The sequence below is a fragment of the Semicossyphus pulcher genome, unplaced genomic scaffold (genome assembly GCF_022749685.1).
Source record: "Semicossyphus pulcher isolate SPU_LCO1_2020_fin unplaced genomic scaffold, fSemPul1.0.p SCAF_22, whole genome shotgun sequence".
Taxonomy (NCBI): domain Eukaryota; kingdom Metazoa; phylum Chordata; class Actinopteri; order Labriformes; family Labridae; genus Semicossyphus; species Semicossyphus pulcher.
In genome coordinates this window covers 21,069,897-21,090,182 of record NW_027211696.1, presented here as the reverse complement: position 1 = coordinate 21,090,182, position 20,286 = coordinate 21,069,897, and the positions used below count along the sequence as shown (strand labels likewise).

The 20,286-nt window shown below is 45.4% G+C and overlaps 1 protein-coding gene across 2 annotated transcripts; it reads right to left on the bottom strand.

The window, feature by feature from the left end:
• Window positions 1–4,122: 4,122 nt before the first annotated feature.
• On the bottom strand, window positions 4,123–19,769 carry LOC138601854 (transcription factor 7-like 1-B). Of its 2 annotated transcripts, none has more exons than XM_069673121.1 (13): window positions 19,350–19,769; window positions 18,547–18,745; window positions 18,362–18,431; window positions 16,608–16,744; window positions 9,620–9,697; window positions 7,855–7,972; window positions 7,629–7,713; window positions 7,455–7,529; window positions 7,000–7,116; window positions 6,133–6,301; window positions 5,768–5,875; window positions 5,599–5,647; window positions 4,123–5,042 (listed from the first exon to the last, which is right to left on the bottom strand). In XM_069673121.1, exons 2-13 carry the CDS (start codon window positions 18,721–18,723, stop codon window positions 4,453–4,455), a joined length of 1,773 nt encoding a protein of 590 aa, XP_069529222.1. In that variant the 5' UTR covers window positions 18,724–18,745; window positions 19,350–19,769; the 3' UTR covers window positions 4,123–4,452. The 2 variants fall into 2 exon arrangements, with proteins under 2 accessions (XP_069529222.1, XP_069529223.1); XM_069673122.1 differs by having other exon boundaries at window positions 7,629–7,710.
• Window positions 19,770–20,286: the final 517 nt, after the last annotated feature.

The following is a 20,286-nucleotide window of genomic DNA, read 5'->3' as shown; positions in this document are numbered from 1 at the left end:
GGAACTGTTTCTGTGATGGTTGGAAAGTCTGAGCGTGACACCTCTCATAAACACGGCCCTGCAGTTTCCACCAGCTCTCTGCTGACGGCTGTTAGCGCTGCTGTTTGGTTTTATTGCTATGAGGCTCAAATGTCTGCATGATGAGTTATTTAGATAGAAAATAATATTAAATGCTTCAATAAGACAAAGTGACTATAATCCAACAGAGATGCTGTGTCAGCTGCAGCACAGTCTGGGGTGCATCTCTTGTCAGTTTCTGTCGTCTCATTTGTGCAGGTTAAGCGTCTCAGAGGCCTGTGGTCAGGTGTTAGAGGCCGGGAAGGATGTGGCTTCACCCATTTGTACAAAGAAAGTAAAACAAAGTCAACAGACGGATGAGAGAGCTGTCAGTCAAGCACGTTTTGTTCACGCCCCCACAGACCTGAGAGGAGGTCCAACAAGGAAACATAAAAACACCTGAAGATTTTACACACAAATGAAATCAGCTGTTTATTAAATATGAAGCATTATTATTGATTCAGTTACCAAACAGGGAAAGAACTTGTACTGAGCAGCACACAGTCGATCAGATCAGAAGCATTTATTTATTCACTCAGTTTGAATCAAAGTCACAACACAGTTCAAATTCTTTTTCAATTGTTAAATCACTTTTTATTTGTTCTTCTCTGATCAGATTAATTTAAAGTCTCCGATTGAGCTACAAGCTGCATGTTTTTGGACTGTGGAGGAAACCGGAGCGCCCGGTGGAAACCCACGCATGCACGGGGAGGACATGCAAACTCCACACAGACAGGAAGTGGTTCTGCTGTGAGGCAGCGGTGCTAACCACCGAGCCGCCGTGCTGCCCTCAGAAGCTCTGTGAAGGTTTGTGCAGCGCGGTTATCGTGCTGCACAAACCTTCACAGAGCTTCACTTCTTACCTCATTCCTGAACGACGCTGACCCGGTTGCAGTGGAAGGTCCTCTTTATCCACGAACAGAAGCGCTGGCAGATGTTCTTCTTCTTCTTCTTCTTCTTCTTCTGTTCCTCGTCCTCGCTTTCCTCCGAAGTCATCGCTGGTGACTGAGGTGGTGCTGAGTCACATGAGACCTCCGATGTCTCACTGGACCCGTCCTGCAAACTAAACACACACACACGCGCGGTCAGAGTTTTGCTCCTGTGATTGTCATGAACTCATAAACACAGAGATGGTAGAAGTTCTCTGATCTTAAAGTAGAAGCAGTTATTCTACAGTTTAGAAAGTAAAAGTCCCTTACCTGTCTGCTCTCTCCTCATCCTCCAGCTGCAGCGTGTTGTCGGAGGCTGCAGGCTGGACCTGGATCACACGGCATAGAGGGGCTGTGGGAGGTGGAACGCTTCCCTCATCAGTCGTACGCTTCCTGTGTACAAACAATCACTGTTAGTCTGATGTAAAGCTCTGAACCTTTCTGAACACTGCAGTAGAAATGGTCCACCAACATGGAAATACTCAAAAACTTTACTTACTGGTCTTCGTGGTCTTTGTCGTCTTGGTCGTCTTGGATGCCTTGGTGGTCTACTGCCAGAGCTAACATTCAGAGATCTCTAGAGAACTAAACATCCCATAATGTCCCTCAACCCTCCTGAAAGTTCACTTCAACAAAGGACAAATCATGTTTTAGTGTTTGTCGCTCACGACAAAAGCTGCACTCAATCTTTTAGGAAAAGAGTGGACAAAAAAAAGTCAGATTAGCAAATGACTTACTGCTTGATATTCAGAGTAGGTTTGGATCATTAGACAGCCAAAGCGCATGATGAAAACCACCTGCCCCAACGCCCACATATCAATGGCCTCTGAAAATGGTCGGCCCAAAGTAATCTCTGGAGCTCTGTGGAAGAACGAATCACAATGAGCCACACCTAAACATAGTTTAATGTCCGTATGGATCACCCCGACGCTCTTCAGTGCGTAAAGCGCCGTGGCCACCTGCAAGCACAAAGTCAGAAATAACTTCAGAGACTGAACCATGTTTTACAGACCTGTGCTTTCCAATGATGGTGCTGTATTCATACCTGTTTGGTGATGATCCTGATGTCATTTAACAACATAGGGTCAAAATTGTTGTAATCAAGGTAGTCCACTCAGCTGATGTCTAAGATCTCAAAGACCAGCGCCGGTCCAAGCGCCATGTGGAGAACAGTCGTAGAACTTGACAATGTTGAAGTCGTCCATGTTTTTGTTCCTCAGCTGTCTCAGGATGGTGACCTAAAGAGGCAATGACACGTTTTTAAAGTGAGTCATTATGTTTACAATTATAAATATCAGGACAAACAATGGCTGCTTGGAACATTTTGAAAGCCATGACATCATGTTGTTACACGTCCTCCAAATGACAGAGAGGTCGATCGTCAGTGACCCCTACACCTGTGTGAAACAGCTGGTAGACCTCCTCACTGCTCAGGTCGGGGTGGATCTCCACCTTGAAGCCCAGTTTGCTGAGGGTGTGGTGGAGCTTCTTGTCGTCCCTCTCGGCTCCGGGCCTCCTCCCCAGCGTCACCCCGAGGTAAAGCTGAGCCACAGACACCAACACGGCCCGGATACACTCCCCCCTGTGCTCCCTCAGTCCTCTCCACTGCAGCATCGTGTGTGTGTGTGTGTGTGTGTGTGTGTGTGTAAGAACTGCTCTGTGTGTCCGTTATGTCTCTGTGTCTGACCTGCAGTCCTGTTAAACCTCTCTGAGCACAGCTGTAGAGTTGAAGCCACGCCTTCAGACACACCTGTATGACCATATATGGACTGTCCTTTTCAGGCAGTTACAGGAACACGCACATTTGTCAGACAGTGTTGCATAACTTGGACTTTTTGTTTCATGTGCTGGGAAACGACTCGGTGCACTCCGTCTGCACGTCTTCCTCAGGTGTGTTGTCCATCAGGTGTTTGCTCTGACACATGAGTCAACACACGTCTAATGACCATAAAATTAACTGTGTTTCAGAGTCCTGACCGGTTTCCTGGACTGAAGTTCCGGCATATTGAAACAATAAAACATGTATAAGAAAACAGATGTTTTGTATGTTAATTAAAACTAATGTTGCAATGAAATGAATGTAGAGTAGAAAACAACATAATGGAGTTGAAATATAAAGTAGTTGAAAATGAAAACACTTATTTATGTAGTTAAAAAACAAACAAGTACCTCAAAGTTGTACTGGCTTGGTTGGCTAGCCGGCTGTGGGCTACCACTTTTTAATCTGTAGTTGTTTACATGCAGGTACTTTGTCTGTTTTTAAAAGTCTGCCGAACTGAATATTAGTAGCTCCTATTTGTGCCGTACCAAAAGTGTACAAACAGATATTACTGCCTAGTTTAAACAAATGAAGAAAACTTAAACCATGTTGATTCTCAGAGACGTTCTGAAGTTATCGGGGTGCACTCTCACATTCATGGACTTCTTTCTGTCAACATAAGTAAGTAATATCCTGAGAGAGTCCAAGTCATAATGAATCTAAAAATGTGTGTATCATGTCTGTACGTTCGGACTGCGTTTTGACTTAGTTATGAATTTAAAAAAAAGGGTGCGATTTTTGGTGCAGATGTGGAAAATGATTGAAAGAACCCACATCACTTCAATGTGCTGTTCATCCGCTCCTGCTGAGTTAATCTGGGATAAAAACACACACGTGCATTAACTCTGTGTGTGACTGCTGGGTTGAACAGCTTTGGAAGCACTCGTTTGGGATTTAATTGGATGCAAACTGGAAATATTGTTGCCATGTAGCCGCTTAGCTAGCTAGCTGCCGGCTACAACTTTTTAACCCTATCATTTTTTCACAGGCTCATGCCAAATTAAACATTAGTAGTTCCTTTTTGTACTGTAACAAAAACGCACAAACAAATGTCAGTAGATGAGTTTCATGAAGAAAGTTGAGGTCGTAAGGCTGCGCTTTTCCCCCATGATTTCTATGTGGTTTGAGGGACTGGTTGTTTTATATTGATATCAGTAATACCTCCAGAAAGTGTAAACAACACTGAATCAAATGTGTGCGTCATGTCTGTGTTAAGATTTGACTTAGTTATGAAAAGAAAGAGGTGCACTTTTTGGCACACAGTACCTGGTGATAGAAACACACACTCAGCAGCAAACCTCTGAGAACTCAGTGAATATTTATTAACACAGAGGAGGAACCAGAACATAGATTTACACTCGTTACTACCTGGTGAAAAAAAGCGTTTTAAACAAATGAATGAACCCCGGTGACACACCTCAATTTCAATTACAAGTTGATCATTCATTAAAAGTAATTAGAAAAAGTGACAGTTTGAAAAAAAGTTAGATGCAGTCAAATATTGACCAATTATTTGTCCTTTCATACTAATATAAAATGTGATAGATCTATAAAAAGTTTAAAAAAGAAGCGTATTTACAGCGTTAAAAAGAGGTACAAATCATGTTTTCTGTTTGATTTCAGGATTCACAAAGTTAAACCAGCTGCTCACAGCTGATTGGTTCTTCTGAGAGAGAATGGCTGTGATTGGGCTAAGGCACTGTGGGAGCTCGCTGCTGATTGGTGAGCGGAGGTAGGAGGCCGGACCAGGAAGGGCTGAGAGAGCAGAGGAGGAGGGGGAGGAGGAGGAGGAGGAGAACACCTGGAAGAGGACATGAGGGGTGAGGCGGTGGGGGTGTCGCAGGAGGAGGAGGGGGTGGAGGGTCCGGGGGTGACGGTGTTCCGGCTCAGAGGGTGGGGGGTCCGGTGCGGTTTGGTGGTGAGGGAGAGCGGCTGCAGCTGCTCGCCGTACGGAGACGTGTGTCCGCTGTACGAGGAGTGTGTGTGCTCGGTGTGCGTCGGCGCCGGGGCGGCCGGCGAGGCCAGCGCGGTGGTGGGCGTGGCCGGGGAGTCCAGCGAGGAGGCGGGGCTGGCCTGGGACAGGTGTGTGTGCGTGAGGTGGGAGATGGTGTGCGGCTGCGTGAGGTGGGAGCGGGGGTGTGTGTGTGCAGTCTGTGTGAGCGGAGTGTGCGTGTGAGGCGTCTCCTCGGGCGGGACACGAGGCCTCTTCAGCTGCGGGGGGAAGTCGTCTTCAGGAGCTGAGACACAAACAGACACAGACCAGGTTACTGGAACCAGTTAGCTCCTCTTACTGGGATCAAACAACCTCTTTAAGACACATTCTGTCTTTACCACATTTTACTCCATTTCCACCATTTTATTTAAAAATCGCCCTAACCCTGCACTCGGGGGCTTACATACATAAGAGTCAGTCAGTCAGTCAGTCAGTCAGTCAGTCAGTCAGTCAGTCAGTCAGTCAGTCAGTCAGTCAGTCAGTCAGTCAGTCAGTCAGTCAGTCAGTCTCTCTCTCTCTCTCTCTCTCTCTCTCTCTCTCTCTCTCTCTCTCTCTCTCTCTCTCTCTCTCTCTCTCTCTCTCTCTCTCTCTCTCTCTCTCTCTCTCTCTCTCTCTCATGATTCGAGGACAGTGTTTCGCGTACATTTACATAAATTCTAAACAATAGCCAAAATAAATATTGAAAACTTTCCAGGCCGGAGAAAAAGCGTTTCCAACTGCGGAAATACGACAGATGATGATTGTAATGAACTGTGGTATTTATCAAAGCTGTTCTGTGACTGACGGGAGCAGCGTCTCACCTTCGAGCTGAGTTTCACTCTTGGTCCTCTTCCTCTTCTTCTTTTTACCCTGCAGGAAAACAAACATGTTACTTCATATCTGATGTCAGCTGCTGTAAAGCAGACAAGTGATGTAGTTTTAGTATGTCAATGATATGTAGTGAAGTTGTGTGTGAGCAGCTGTTCGTACGTAGTTGTCTCTGGCCGACCAGCCGGGGTACAGTTTGGAGTGGAGGAGTCTCTCTTTACGAGCCATCTCGTAGTATTTGGCCTGTTCCTCTTTGGTCAGCGAATGCCACTGTGGACACAAAACAACTCTGTCAGCATCTTCAAATATCACCACGTCAGACTTTGACCAAGATATCTGAGCGTTTTACTCTGAATACAACTAAACTTCTTTTATGTCTCCTTAAAAAAAACTAATTCTTTTCCCAATAAAAAACACACACACACACGCACGCATGCGCACACGCACACACACACACACACACACACACACACACACACACACACACACACACACACACACACACACGCACACACACACACACGTACCCTCTGTCCGAGTATCTGGTTGATGGTGGCGCTCTCCTTCACTTTGCACTGAGCGACCACTTTGGGCCTCTCCTCCCTCATGTACAGCATGAAGGCGTTCAGCGGCTTCTTGATGTGCGGCTTCTTCTCCTCTTCTCTCTCCGGCTTCTGCGCGTCCGGCATCGACTTCCTGCAGAGGGACGGGACAGGTTACCACGGTGACGGTGCAGTAAGATCAGAACAACACAGAACATCTCTCTGGAAACGACACATGATGTTTGATTTACCGTAAAACCCAGAATATAGAGGTGTCCCAGAGGGAAAATGTTTCTATAGCTATTTATTAATCAAAACTTGTAACCAGAATATTTTAACACTATTTCAATGTATTCATTTAAAACACGTTCAAAGCACAAATTACAGCCTAACGTCTGTTTTCACCATGTGGAGTTCGACACCCTGCTCGCTACTGGTGCTGGTGTTAATGTTGAGAGGGTGGCGGCTGCACCGGCGATCATGACCGTGCATGTCCGTGACGAAGCGTCACTTTTAAGTTAGTTTAACTCGCTTAATACTCCGAGGACGACACAAACACATGCGGCACGTTGTAAATAGAAGACACACACTTTATAATGCGGGGGGGTGACGTCACCACTTAACAACCGTCAACTTCAGCTACATTACAGCGCTATCGTAAAATACAGTGACACAATAAAATACCTCTCTCTTTATACCGGTGTATCGGTCGCACCAGTTTATAGGATGTAGAAATATGAAGTATCAAAAGTGTCAAACACCGAATATCATAGTCGCTGATTCTCTCTGAGGACTTTAAACGAGTCATTAACAGTATTTAGTTAAAGAACGTAATATTTCTGATTTATTTACCCCGGCTGGCTGCAGCCTGCAGGCTCCTGCTTCACCCCCGTGGGGACGATGGCGGGGTGAGGGATGGACGACTGGGGGTTCGGCACCAAGCGAGGAGAGAAGCTGCCGGACACCAGGCTGCAGAGCAAACAGAACATTCAGCGTTAACTTTATTTGCAGAGTTCATTGTTGATGAAAAGAAATAAAATAAACAATAAAGGCAAAAGAAGAAAATGTAATTAATTTAATTAATTTAAAGAGCATCTACGAAAAATCAGGCTGATTATTGATTAATCATTAAAATAACTAGCAGATAAAACAACAGTCAGAATATCAAAGGATTCATGTTTAAAATGCACAAAAAAAAGAGTCATTTTATTTTGAAAGTAAACAGGAAACAGCGTAATGACTCAGTCAACAAACAGACTTTCTCCGATCAAACTGCTTCACACCCTCACCTTTAAAGAAACACTCACCTGGACATGGAGGCGTTCATAGCGAGAGCGGCAGGTGAGAACCCCCCTGCGATGGGATACATGGACTGTCCCTGCCTGCACACACACACACACACACACACACACACACACACGGTCAGGTATCCTGCAGTCACATGAAGGCTTCATCTGTTTGTGTGTTTGTGTTTTACTCACAGCCATCCGAGGGGGTGCGGGATCTGAGCCATGCCTCCAGGTGACACCGGGTAGCAGGGCGCATGCGGGGTCCTCGACATACCTGCTGCACAGGTGAGAGTCACACACGTACACCCAGGTGAGACTAATCCCTGTTTTTGTAGTCTGCTCTTTCTTTGTGTGTTTTCGGTGTCCTATGTGTTTGTAAGGATTAAAGGGGGAGCGTAGGTCAGGTGTGGGTGCTTACCTGCGTCAGGTGAGAAGCCAGGTGAGGCCCTCTGAGGGGAGAAGGCCTCTGGGCTGTAGGACAGCAGCGGGTGGAGGTGGGTCATGTGAGGGTGCTGCACCACCGGCACGTTGTTTGACTGTAAACACAGAGGACAGGTGATTTAGTGGAGATGCAGTGACGCAGTCTGTCCACCAGGTGTCAGTGTTTCTACATCAGTCTACGACACACAGGAGGAGGCGTCCTCTGATCGTCTGCCCTGATCTGAAACACCTGAGCTTTCTTATGACTGTGGTATTCATTTCTCTGTAAGAAGGACGCGCTCGTGAATAAGAGGTGCCACAGACCTTTTTTTAACATAGAAGCTTTATATCTTAAAATATGATTCATTCTTTCTGAAACAGGACGCTGACGGAGTTCAGGACCGTTGTTACCAAACCAAAGGAAGGTGGTCATGTGGAAGGAGAGGAGGACTCTTTATTTACAACGTCTTGTGCAACAGTAAAGTCGCCTTTCGAGAAAAAGTTATTGAATGAAGGAAGTAAAAATAATCCAGGAAGTTGTCGTTCATGGGAAATCACAACACCAACTGATAACATTCACTGTTCTTCATCACGAATCACGAGAAGACGATTATCTCTCAGAAGAGAAAAACTCCTGCTAATTATCTGTATCACAACATGCAAACTGCCAGATGGGTTCAGCCCGACACGGAGGCACGGCTCCGTCAGTGTGAAGGAAAGACTCAGATATGCACGTCTGACTCCTGCAGCTACATTTCCACACTGCATGTGCAAGATGAAACACCATTACACATTCTCGTATTTGTGATTAGGAGGAAGAGTTCAAAACAGCGGTTCACACTCCTTCATGGGGGTGAAGGCTGGTTGTGGCCAGTCATCACGGTCGTGGACGATCTGCTTCCTGTTTACAGCGGCGTGCACATGCCCAGTGTACAATAATGCTCAGTTGATATCAGGCACGTTAGCATGGGCGCGGCTAAAACACCATTTTCTTGTTTTTAACTTGCCACCTTCACACCGTGCAGGTCCAGGACACTAAACACACACCAGATCACAGACACTGTTAACAGCACTGAAAGGCTTCATGAGCAGGATTCTCCATATTAAATATTCCCTCTTAATCATCACTGCTGTCTGCGTCTGTGGAGGATCTGCCCTGTGTTTCTATTCTCATTATTATTCTGCTGTTTGGGACGTTTCTCAATTCCCAAACATTCCCACCGAAATTTAGCGCGTTGACGCAGGTTTATCAGACCCGGGAAAACCCACTTACAGATGCTGATTGTCTCTTTTCCCATTGCCAGTGAAGTATCCTCCTGTCGGTCTCTTTTCTGCTGCGTCACCGTCTGACGTCACAAACTCGACTTCACTTTGACAACACAGTCGACTTCGGCCTATAAAAACTAAACCCTGTCCCTTCCTGCGGGGTCGTACGGAGGTGTAGGCGTGTTAGTGTCGCTGTGAAACAGAAAATGGAACGGCGCTCACTCTCTTCACTTCCTGTCTATGTCGCTCGACCACAGCTGCTCTCTCTCTTTTGCTGGCTTCGGGCTGAAAATCTGACTGTAGATCTGTTGTTGTTTTTAAAGCTTTGGTACCTTTTGGTGCTACTAGCCGTAAAAAATAACAGATTGTATCGTTTTAAAACACGTGGTATCAAAGAGTATCAAAGTAAGACACATTGTGTGTGTGTGTGTGTGTGTGTGTGTGTGTGTGTGTGTGTGTGTGTGCGTGTGTGTGTGTGTGTGTGAAGCAGGTGTTACCAGGTGTGTGGGGGTTGCAGAGTCTCTCATGGCGGCTCTTCCCGGGACGTCGAGCAGAGGCCATTGAAACGGGAGATACTGTGGAGAGAGAGGAAACGTTACACAGCTGAAACACACACACTCAGGTATGTCGAGGACCCACTCAGTCTTTTATCATTTACTCTTTAGAAAGAAGAAGAAAGACTTTCTACAAGTAAAGTTCATCAGAAGTTAAAAATAATTCTTATTAATTGTTTCCTCTTTTAAACCGATTTCACTTGTGACTCTTCTCCGAGCAGCTTCTATTGTTTTGTAACATCGCTGAACTTCCAGAAACATCCGAGTGTGCAGGATGTTGAGGTTACAGCAGGTCCACACACCTCTGATAACAGGTGAGATAACACAGTTTAATGTTGTTCATCTCCTGCATGTTTACATTCTTTCCTCTCACACACACTGAAAGGAACAAACACACACTTTCTCTCTCTCTCGCTCCGCTGTGCTGGAGGTCAAATGAAATCATCACTAAAACCACAGGAGCATGTTGGGTTTAAGTGTGTGTGTGTGTGTGTGTGTGTGTGTGTGTGTGTGTGTGTGTGTGTGTGTGTGTGTGTATGTGTGTGTGTGTGTGTGTGTGTGTGTGAGAGAGAGAGAGAGAGAGAAAGGGGGGGGTGTGGGTCTTAAGTTAGACAAAGAACAGAGTGCAGACCACTTCGCCCCGCCCCCCCTTACCCCACACATAAACACCCCAGAAACCACCGGGGTCCCACTGTTGACCGAGCCGTCTGCAACAGGGAGACCCCCCCCCACCACACACACACACACACACACACACACACACACACACACACAGCTCAACAGAAAGAAAAAGAGGCCTTTGGCGCTCACTCAACTGCGAGTGACGACAACAGACTCACATCAGTGACCTTTGACCCCAGACAAGAGGAGAAAGGAGACAGGAGGAGGACGGTGGCTTTGAGTTTTTGGGCTTTTTCATTCATTCCTAACCTTCAGGTCTTTGAGCTTTCCCTCTTCATAAGGCTGACAATAAGAAGGTGACTTTAGTTACAATTAGAGGAGGCTGCACAGACAGATTAAAGTGTCACTGCACATTCACACGTCAAATTCAGCTTACTCGTCCAGGGAAATGTTACACGATGAACTTTTAATACAAGAGCAAATCTGTAAGAAGAGAGACACAGTTTGGACACTTTCTGTTAGAGTGCAAAAACACACCTGCAGTAACAGCTTATCACCACAGGTAGTTTTGGAGCCAGAAGTGACCATATTTGGACACGAGGGTGGAGCTGAAGAGGAGCGAGGCTTGGCGGAGCTAGCCCAGCTAGCACAGCCGACTCCCCCTAACCCCTCCCCTCCTCCTGGTCTGTGTGACTCTCAGTGGAGCATCAGTGACTAAATGAACATCATGCTGTGTTGAAGAAGACTTGAGACTAGAGACTGAGACCATAAAGTCATCAGGAACATGTTTACTGAGGGAATACATCAATCCCTTCTTATATACAGTCAACGCTGAAACCTTGAGCTGTGGTTTCCTGTCAATCCATGACTGATGCTCCTGCAGAGGATCCATCTTTTACATGTCTCCTGTGTCTTTTTGAATTCGATTAATCTGTGTGCACATGTCCCAGTTCTGCAGTGTATAACCCCATGACTTCTTCTAACACACACGCACACACACGCACACACACACACGCACACACACACACGCACACAGATTTAACTCCACAACACAGCCTCACCCCGTCCCCCCCGCTCTGAGGCCCGAGGAAGCTCCGGCTGAGAGCTCTAACTGGATCCAGCTGTTGGAAATACCAGGGAAATCTGTGCGCACACACACACACACACAATCAGAGTCTATTACTGAGGGAAGCATAAAATCGGTGTGTGACTCAGGAGGGGGGTTATTAGGCTCACTGCTGTTTACGAAACACTGCACAGCACACACACAAAGACATGTTGGTTTTCAAGACCAAGAAGTGAAGACGAGAGGAAACAGAATTAATTACTGATAGCCCAAAGTGTGTGCGTCGAGACATTTAGTGTGCAACGAAAACACATCCAGGATCTTGCATTAAAGAAATTTTAAAAGCAGCGCTGTGAAGTTCTGCCACATAAAAGTCGACTTGCATGTAGTCGATTAAATCTCACTTTGATATTCTGAATAGAAAGATGGCCCACATGAGAGCCAACCCCTCTCTGTCGCCCCCTGCTGACTGGCTGCAGTATAGCTCATAAAGCCCGCCTCCTCCATGTGAACAGATGGGACATGAGTCAAACTATAAAATCTAAATACACATCATTTTTCTCACACATGGTTTCTGTCATTATAGTTCGTTCTTATCATCTTAGTTAACTTTAATTATATTTTTGATGCCATAAAAAGAGGGTGTGGCCTCATGATTGACAGCTCTGCTGACAAATCAGGCTCCTGGGTACACCTCGTCCATCTTTATGTAATTTTACACAGTCTCCTCCTCTAGTTTAGTTACTGTGTGTGTGTGTGTGTGTGTGTGTGTGTGTGTGTGTGTGTGTTTATGTTTGCATGTATATAGGAGCATGCACGTATGTATAAGCTTGTTGATTCAGTGGGGTCATCCTCTTGGTATTTTAAGACTCTGGAGACAATGTCGAGTAAACAGAGGAATTCTGGGATTGTTCAGCCTGCTGAAAAGCACCAACTTTAACTAAACAAGCACAGCCACATTTACACACACACACACACACACACACACACACACACACACACACACACACACACACACACACACACACACGGTCAGCTTTGTCAACATGAACCTTTCTAACAGAGTGAGTATAAAGCGTGACGCCTGCCATCTCCTGCATGATCAACACTCACACATACCTGCAGCTTATCTCAGCTCTGCTCCTGCCATTCACTGCTGCTCAGGTGTGACACCGCTGTGAAGGCAGGTGTGTGTGTGTGTGTGTTCGTGTGTGTGTGCATGACTGATGTCTAAAGTCAGCAAAGCTCTTTTTCCTTTTTACACTTCGTAGCACAATTTTACACAGACAGACGTGGTGACAGTGGATCAGTCGAGTAAAGCTGAGGTATCGTACAGAAGAGGGATGAAAAAAGGTTTTGTTGATTGTTTCTGCAGCCAGCAGCAGTGAACCAGACTGTACCGGCTGCACAATCAATCGAATATTAATCCCGATCATCTTTTTGTCTTCCCACGATTAAATAATCATGACTGGCGGTGATGTTGATGTTTAAAATGCTCCGCCCGTAGAAAACTCTGCTGCAGATCAAATCAGTCGCTCCCTAAACTAACAGCCGCTCCCCCAGGGGGCGATGGAGAGCTTTGGGCTTCACTTCTGGGGGAGCTGGCGTGTCATGTGATGAGCGCCGACCTCTCAGCGGCAGTTTAGAGAGGAAGAGTGAACAACAGAGACGGTCGGAGAAACTTAAGTCAAACGTCTGAACAGAAGACGAAGAGCTGGTCCCCTGAAGCGGCTCGTCAGCGCTCGTTTGGAGGTGTTTCAGGTTCAAGTGATGTGAAGAAGAAACAATGATCAGCAGAGAGGTCATGAAACCTGCGTCTGCGCCGCAAAGCAACACGACTAACCTGTTCAAGCATTGTCCTCGTCCAGAGTCAAGTCAGACATCCAGATCAGAGACGCTGTACACCGTCACTTCAAAACCCACAAAGAACGCTTCGTCACTGCGTCTGATCAGCTAATCTATCAGCTGGTCAGGCTAGCATTACGTTTAAGCTGTGTCAGAGTCGCCTCGGACGAGTTATGTTAAATATAAACTCAACTTTTCATCACAAAATGATTTAAATGTGGAATCAGAATTAGGACTTGCACGTGACTTGAAGTGTAAGACTTGAGACTTGCTCATGTGTGACTTACTCCCAGCCCTGCTTTCAGGTGGATTACATGTTTCTGACTGTCTGATGTCAGACTAAATTAAGACATCATTTAAAGCAGGACATGTTAAAAAAAACTTGACGGGTCCTTCACACAACACGTCACACAGGTTTTGCACATGTGAAGAAAAAGCTTTTGTACCTATTATTGGTACAAAAGTGTAAAAACAGGGCCAACTTTCTGCCAATCAGACGTCACCTGGGGTGGAGTCTGAAGGAGGGCAAGTCCGAGCTGATCTAGCCTCCGATTTCCCTCGTGGCTGCTATGAAAAATGAGCTGTTATAAACGTGCTCCACAGTACGAGTATTTATCGAGCTTCTGCCCCTAAAAATAGATGTGTGAACCAGACAAACACTCTCATACTGCACGCAGCACAGTGACTGATCGCAGCAGAGCGTTCTGTGATGAAGCAGCAGGTGTCAAAAGTAAACAACACTTTAAAAAGCAGCGACTGATGTTGTTATACACGCAGACATTGCTCACAGTGAAGCCCTGACACCGAGCGTATTAAAGACGAGTCACACAAAGCAACGCTGCCTTTCTCTCCTTTCATCAACACTGTTAAGGATGTGGTCGTCTTGTTTGAATAAACTTTATCTACGTTGTCAGTGCAGCAACCTGTCATTGGTTCTTGTTTACATTCAGGTCGGTCGCTTTATCTGTACGCTGAGCAGAAAGCTCGCAGCTCCTGGATGAGCAGAAAGCTCGATTCAAATGTCTCTCTTCTGTAACTTGGTGTGTGTGTTGTGACTGGATTTGCTTTAGTTGCTTCAACAAGATTAAAGAACCTGAATGAGTTTGTGGAAGTGAGGAGCAGACGGGAGTCAGGTGGGGGAGGCTCAGCGAGGAGGCAGCAGACAGGTTGTCTACACGCCGGCTCCTGCTTCCTGCCCGTGCACACCAGTACAGTAAACAGCCTGTATTATGGTTCAGGTAGCGTCCGGCTAACCGTGGCTTGTTTACCTTGACTTGCCTTCAGACTGGCAGGCGCATGTCCTCCTCCTGTGTCCCTCATAAACACACCTAACGCTCCTTCTTAAAGTACACAAGGTCTCTATTGTGTAAGGAGAAATGTGAGGGAGGAGCCGGGCCGAGGAAGAGGAGGAGTGACGGCAACATGCAGTCTGAGCACAAACAATCAGCCAGACAGCCACAGTGGAAGTGTGTGTGTGTGTGTGTGTGTGTGTGTGTGTGTGTGTGTGTGTGTGTGTGTCGCCGGAGAAGCCACGGGCAGAGTGTGAGGTATAATGAGGTGTAACGCTGCCCCTGTGGAGCCGTGCATTAGGACCATTCAGACGCTGCTAATGACAACAATGACCCACTAACACAGGGGGAGGGCGGTACAAAGCTGAGGAATGCAGGTGTGTGTGTTAGTCGGTGTGTGTGTGTGTGTGTGTGTGTGTGTGTGTGTGTGGGCTAAAAACTTTCACAACAAACCAGAGAAGAAGAAAAAAACCTCAAACCTCTGTCACTTGGAAAAGAAAAATCCAGAACCCTAAAAACTGAAGCCAAACATTTAGAGCCAGAAAGTATTATCCACAAACTCACGCAGAAAATCTATAAAGATTCTGAGGGACTGTTATTCTAAGTGTGTGACAACATGACAGAAAGGATCCCTACAGAGATAGACCTTTTTGTGACAGAGGAAGATGATTGTTTTAACCACACACAGACGTTACATCGCTCTCTGCACACACACCAGACTCCATTCATAAAAACACTGATTTTTACAATGCAGAACCCAGGAGTTGTTGGTCTACTGTTTCCTGGATTGTTTTTTTCTTATTGAGTGTTCGACACATTTTCTGCTCAATCCAAATTAACAACAAACAATAAATCACACAATAACACAAACAAACAAACTGATGGAGGCAGCTGTGGACCAGAGGCTCCTGTGTTCTGTGAGGTAAAATTCATGTTTTTGTCAATGGAGTCTGGTGTGTTTGCAGAGAGCGCTGTAACGCCCTAAAAAACAAAAAGGTCTATCTCTGTAGAGATCCTTTCTGTAATGTTGTCACACACTTGGAATAACAATCTGAGCCTGTCAGAACTTTTAGTGGATGCACGTTGAGAGGAGCGTTTGCCTCCAAAATATTGCATCCTGTTTCAGTGCTGCTGGCTGGAGAAATCTACTGGAGCAATTTCATTCTGGACCCAAAAATATGTAAAATAAAACTGAGCCAAAGTTTAAAAACAGCAGAATTTCACTTCAACATCACCGCTCCACAGCAATCAGACATGAGCAGCCCTCTCCACTGTCCTCTGCTCTAACACTTTACTTTAAATTCCTCACTGTGCCAACCAGGCACTTTTTAGATTAGTGGCTATGAGAGTTACTGTATTAAACCATCACACAGTATCCCTATAATCCACGCTGAGCTTCCATAAAGCTTTAGGGAACGGGAAAATTGGGCAACACGCTGTCAACCCCGCAGTGCAGAGCAGCTAATCTGCAGCACAGCAGCAGCCATGATGAGAGCTCATTCCTGCTGCAGACTGTGTCCAGGCCTGTCTAACCCTGTACCATCACACACCGCCTTATCATAACAGGCTGCAGGCGGCTCGCACACAGAAACACAAACACACACCAAATCAAATGCACAACTGCACAAAAGACAGCTCTCAGGACAATGGTGAGTCAGTGGTATCCAGGTCTCCATTTGCAAAACAATGTGAAGCAGCTAGAACCTGTTGCCGTGTGCTGGGCGAGCAGGGTTTAAGTTACGCCTGTGAATGAGTTAATTAACATGACGTCAGCGTCTCGTGAACGTCTACAGCCACAGAAACCTCTGCAGCAACAACAGACACTCTGCGACACAACAGACTCTCAGGCTGGATGTTCACCATCCATGAATCGATCAGTCTTTCTCTGGTTTCTTCTTCTACTGGTCCCAAAAATTGGGACGTTTTCTCTTTTAAATTTCTTCTGCACTGAGTAAAAAGTTTAAACCTGACTGTGCAACAATTCAATCTGAATGTGCATGTTGGTTTTACCTTTAAAGTGTTCAAGACACCACAAGAGGGGACCACAGGAGGGACAAACCTGGGTGCAACCAGACCACTTGTGTGTGTGTGTGTGTGTTGGCCGTCTTACCGTCCTAGCGCCCGGTGTGAGCGCTCCGTTGGCGAGGTAGGGGCTGCAGAGGTTCCCGAGGTCCGGGATCATGAAGAAGGGATACCCGACATACGGGGAGGGCCCGAAGAGACCTCCATCCTGCCGCCTCCTGAGCGCTGAGAAACAAGGTCAACGTCAGAGTCACGCAGAGTCACGCAAATTATTTCATGCATAAATATCTTTTTACTTCTCACAGAAAGAACAACCATGTTTCTGCAGGTCAAACACTTAAAGATAAACAGAAAACCTGCATTATGAACTGGAGACATGCAGTTTAAAATCAGTTAAAGGCAGAGAAAAAGCTTCTACGAAAGGGGTGCAACTAACGATTCTTTCTTAATCTGCAGATTACTTTTACTATTAACTGTTTAGTCTATATAAACGTTAATCTCTATCTATCTCTCTATCTCTCTATCGTTGTGACAAATACCAAGATCCCAAAGTGACTTCATTAAATTCCTTTTATTGTAAAACCATCAGTTACAAACTTTCTCTTTACAAAATGACAGCACGGCAGCAAATTAAGAGGCTGAAACAAGCGAGTTTTGACATTTTTTGCATGAAAAAAAATCACCAATCAATAGCTCATTGATTATCAAAATATTTGCATTTTGATTTGTTTTCTTTGAAACAGTTTATCGATAAATCGTTGCATGGACATTATAGGACCAGTGTTCATGATCTCACTAAAGGCCATAAAAGTGAAGATATCTCTGCCGCTGCTGCACAGATATTGACCCGTCTTCTATAAATCTGTCTATAAATCAACATTACAGTCACGTTTTCTCCTATATGTGGTTTGTTCCTTGTATGTATAATACGTGTATATATTGCTTTATTTTTTAAAGATAATTTTATTTATTTATTCTACATGAAGTATTTGTCCTCTGTCCTCTGTCTGTGAAGGCACCCGTCTGCAATCTGACACTCACAAGCAAATTTATTTTAATGCCATGTTCCTTTATTTTGTAGGACAGGTCAAGGGATGGAGGAACAGTTCCTCATACCAGAGGGGCAACCAGTGGGTGCCAATTGGTGAGACTAGTGGAACCAGTTACACTGTGATGGTGATGGATAACTGGTATTCAGATCTAGCAAGTCGGGCCGGACACATTAATTCAACCTGAGCAGGTACGATGCAGATAACATCAGTGATGCTTTAAAGTTGGACCGCGTCAGAAAGTGGTGAGAAAGGTTTTAAGCATGAGACGATAAAGAGAGATGAGGACAGGAGCGCTCACAATCAGGTTAATTAACAAGTAATTTAACAATACGAGGAATTTACCTCGGTCTGATAGCGTATGTGAAAAACACATAAATTATGGAGGTAAGAAAATGAAGATGTCCGAATCTGCATTTTTATACATGTTGTCAAATACAGTCCCTTTATGGAAAAGTCCACCTTCGCCTCCTGCACGCTCTGCCCAGGTTCCCAAGTGAAAGGATAAGTCTGGATGATTTCAGGACCTGACTGTAAGGGCTTTATGGATGAAAACATCTGAAGTTGTACCTGTACCGTAGTTTGGGAATCACTGCTCTATGTCATAAGGAACACACAAGAATTTGAACACAATGGAATGTAATTAAAGTACGATATCCCCTGATCCTGACCTGACCAGTTTAATACCAAATAAGTTTCCTTGTACAATCAGACTTAAATGAGACGTATAACTTCAGGTTTCGTTATTCTTCCCACAAACTGGAAACACACAAAGTCCTGATTCAGTTCTTACCTTCTTCAAACAACAGACTCTGCCTGACCCGGCTCTCCAGATCTGGATTGGTCTTTGGGCGTCTGTCAGCCTGCAGAAACCACAAACACAAAGGTAAACAAAGACCGGAGTAGCACCGAGCAGAGGCAGCGACACTGGAAGTCCACCAGCCGATACGGAAAAGTTACTGGTCCCAGTAAACTCACCTCTGAGTCCGAGCTGCTGTTGGTCTCGGACTCGTTGACCAGAGAAGACTTGACATCGTCCAGGTCCCGTCCCGCAGCCACATTCCTCTTCTCCTCTTGCTCCCCTTCGTCTTTAAACGCAATCAGCTCGTCATTTGCTCCCAGGTCGTCTCCGTCTGTCCCGTTTAGCTGCGGCATGTTTGGACGTTAGCTGCAACAGCTAACATTAAAGGCGGAGTTAGACCGAGTTGATGCTAACTTACCCCGCATTCAAGTACTGTCGGAATAATCGGAAAAATTAGATTCAGACTGGGATCAGTCACGTCAAGGCTCACTTATGTTGCTGAGTTGACAGTCATATTACCCAGAAACATGGCGGGCCAAAGTAAATGTTGGCTTAAAGATCAAATCCCTTTACAAGTTCACTTGTTGCTAATTATTTTCTGGCCCGTTTGTTTACGGTGATGGCTTGTTGATTACCACCTCGAGTGACCTAGCTTAGTTATAAGAAATAAAATGTAATACTTTTTATGGCGTATATGCTGTTTGCACGTTACCACTTGAAGCTAGTGAACACATCGAAGTCGTCAAAACAACTTTACAACTCGGGAACTTCGAGCATTCGAGGGGCACTTGAATGCAACGTTATAAAAACAACCTAAAAGGCTGGAAAACCTTTAAAAAACAACTTAGCTTACGTTTCACGTGTGCTAAACATTTCCAAGCCAGTGTTAACGTTAAGTTGATTGATTATTTGATCTACAAATGCGTTTAAAACAGCAAATAGTGGCTTTTAAAAACTAGCTAACAAGCTAGCTAGCTACCTGAGGCGTTCACGGACGCGTCAGTTTCTGGCGTCGAACTCCTGAGGTGTGGAAGTCCTCCTTGAGTGTGTTTCCACCGAAAAAATAGTCCATAAAAAGCAGTGCATTGACAGTAAATGCTGCAAATTGTTCAAAAATGTTTTTAAAAATCTCTCATGAACAGCTCACTGCTGCTGACATTATAAATCCGAGCGAAGTCCGTTCACACCGATCGAAAAGTTTACGTCTCCTTCTGTGCAGTTAGTCCAGCAGAAAAAGTAGAGGCCGTTTTGATTTAATCCCAGCATCGTTAATCCAGTATGAAAAACTCATAATTCCCACTAACGGTATTTAAAAGTGATCGTTTCCGCATTTTACAATCTTTGCTGATTCGAGACGTTTTGTGGAGGCTCGCGGTGTGGAGGCGTGGGAAACAGTCGGGCTGGAGTGGAAGGAAAAGACTGCGGGGCTGACGGAATACACCGCGGGGGGAGGACCGGGGATCCAAACAGACCCTGGATCAGTGAAGCAAACGCGCTCCTGCGGCTGCGCAGAACGAGAGTAGTTATCTGAACTGATCCAGGACCAGGCACAACAGGTCGATCCCGTTTGTTTGCAGAGGAGGCACAAAGAGGAGGAGGGAGGAGTTTAGATGGACAAAAAGGACACTTTGAGACCTTAAAGGAGCAGTTAGACACTTTTCTGACCTCATGACCCGAGGAGGGAACAAATCTAGGCCACAGGGTTTACACAATGGGGACTTCATATGTTGAATACATGGTCAGAACTTTGATTTAAGTAAAAGTAGCAATACCCGTGTGAAAATACTTAATGAAGTCAATGTCCTGTGTAAATTATTGACAAATGAAAAGGCACAGAACTATCTAAAAACATATACAAGTCAAATACTTACCGCAGAAGTTAAACATCTGGACACACAAGATCTCTACATCCACGT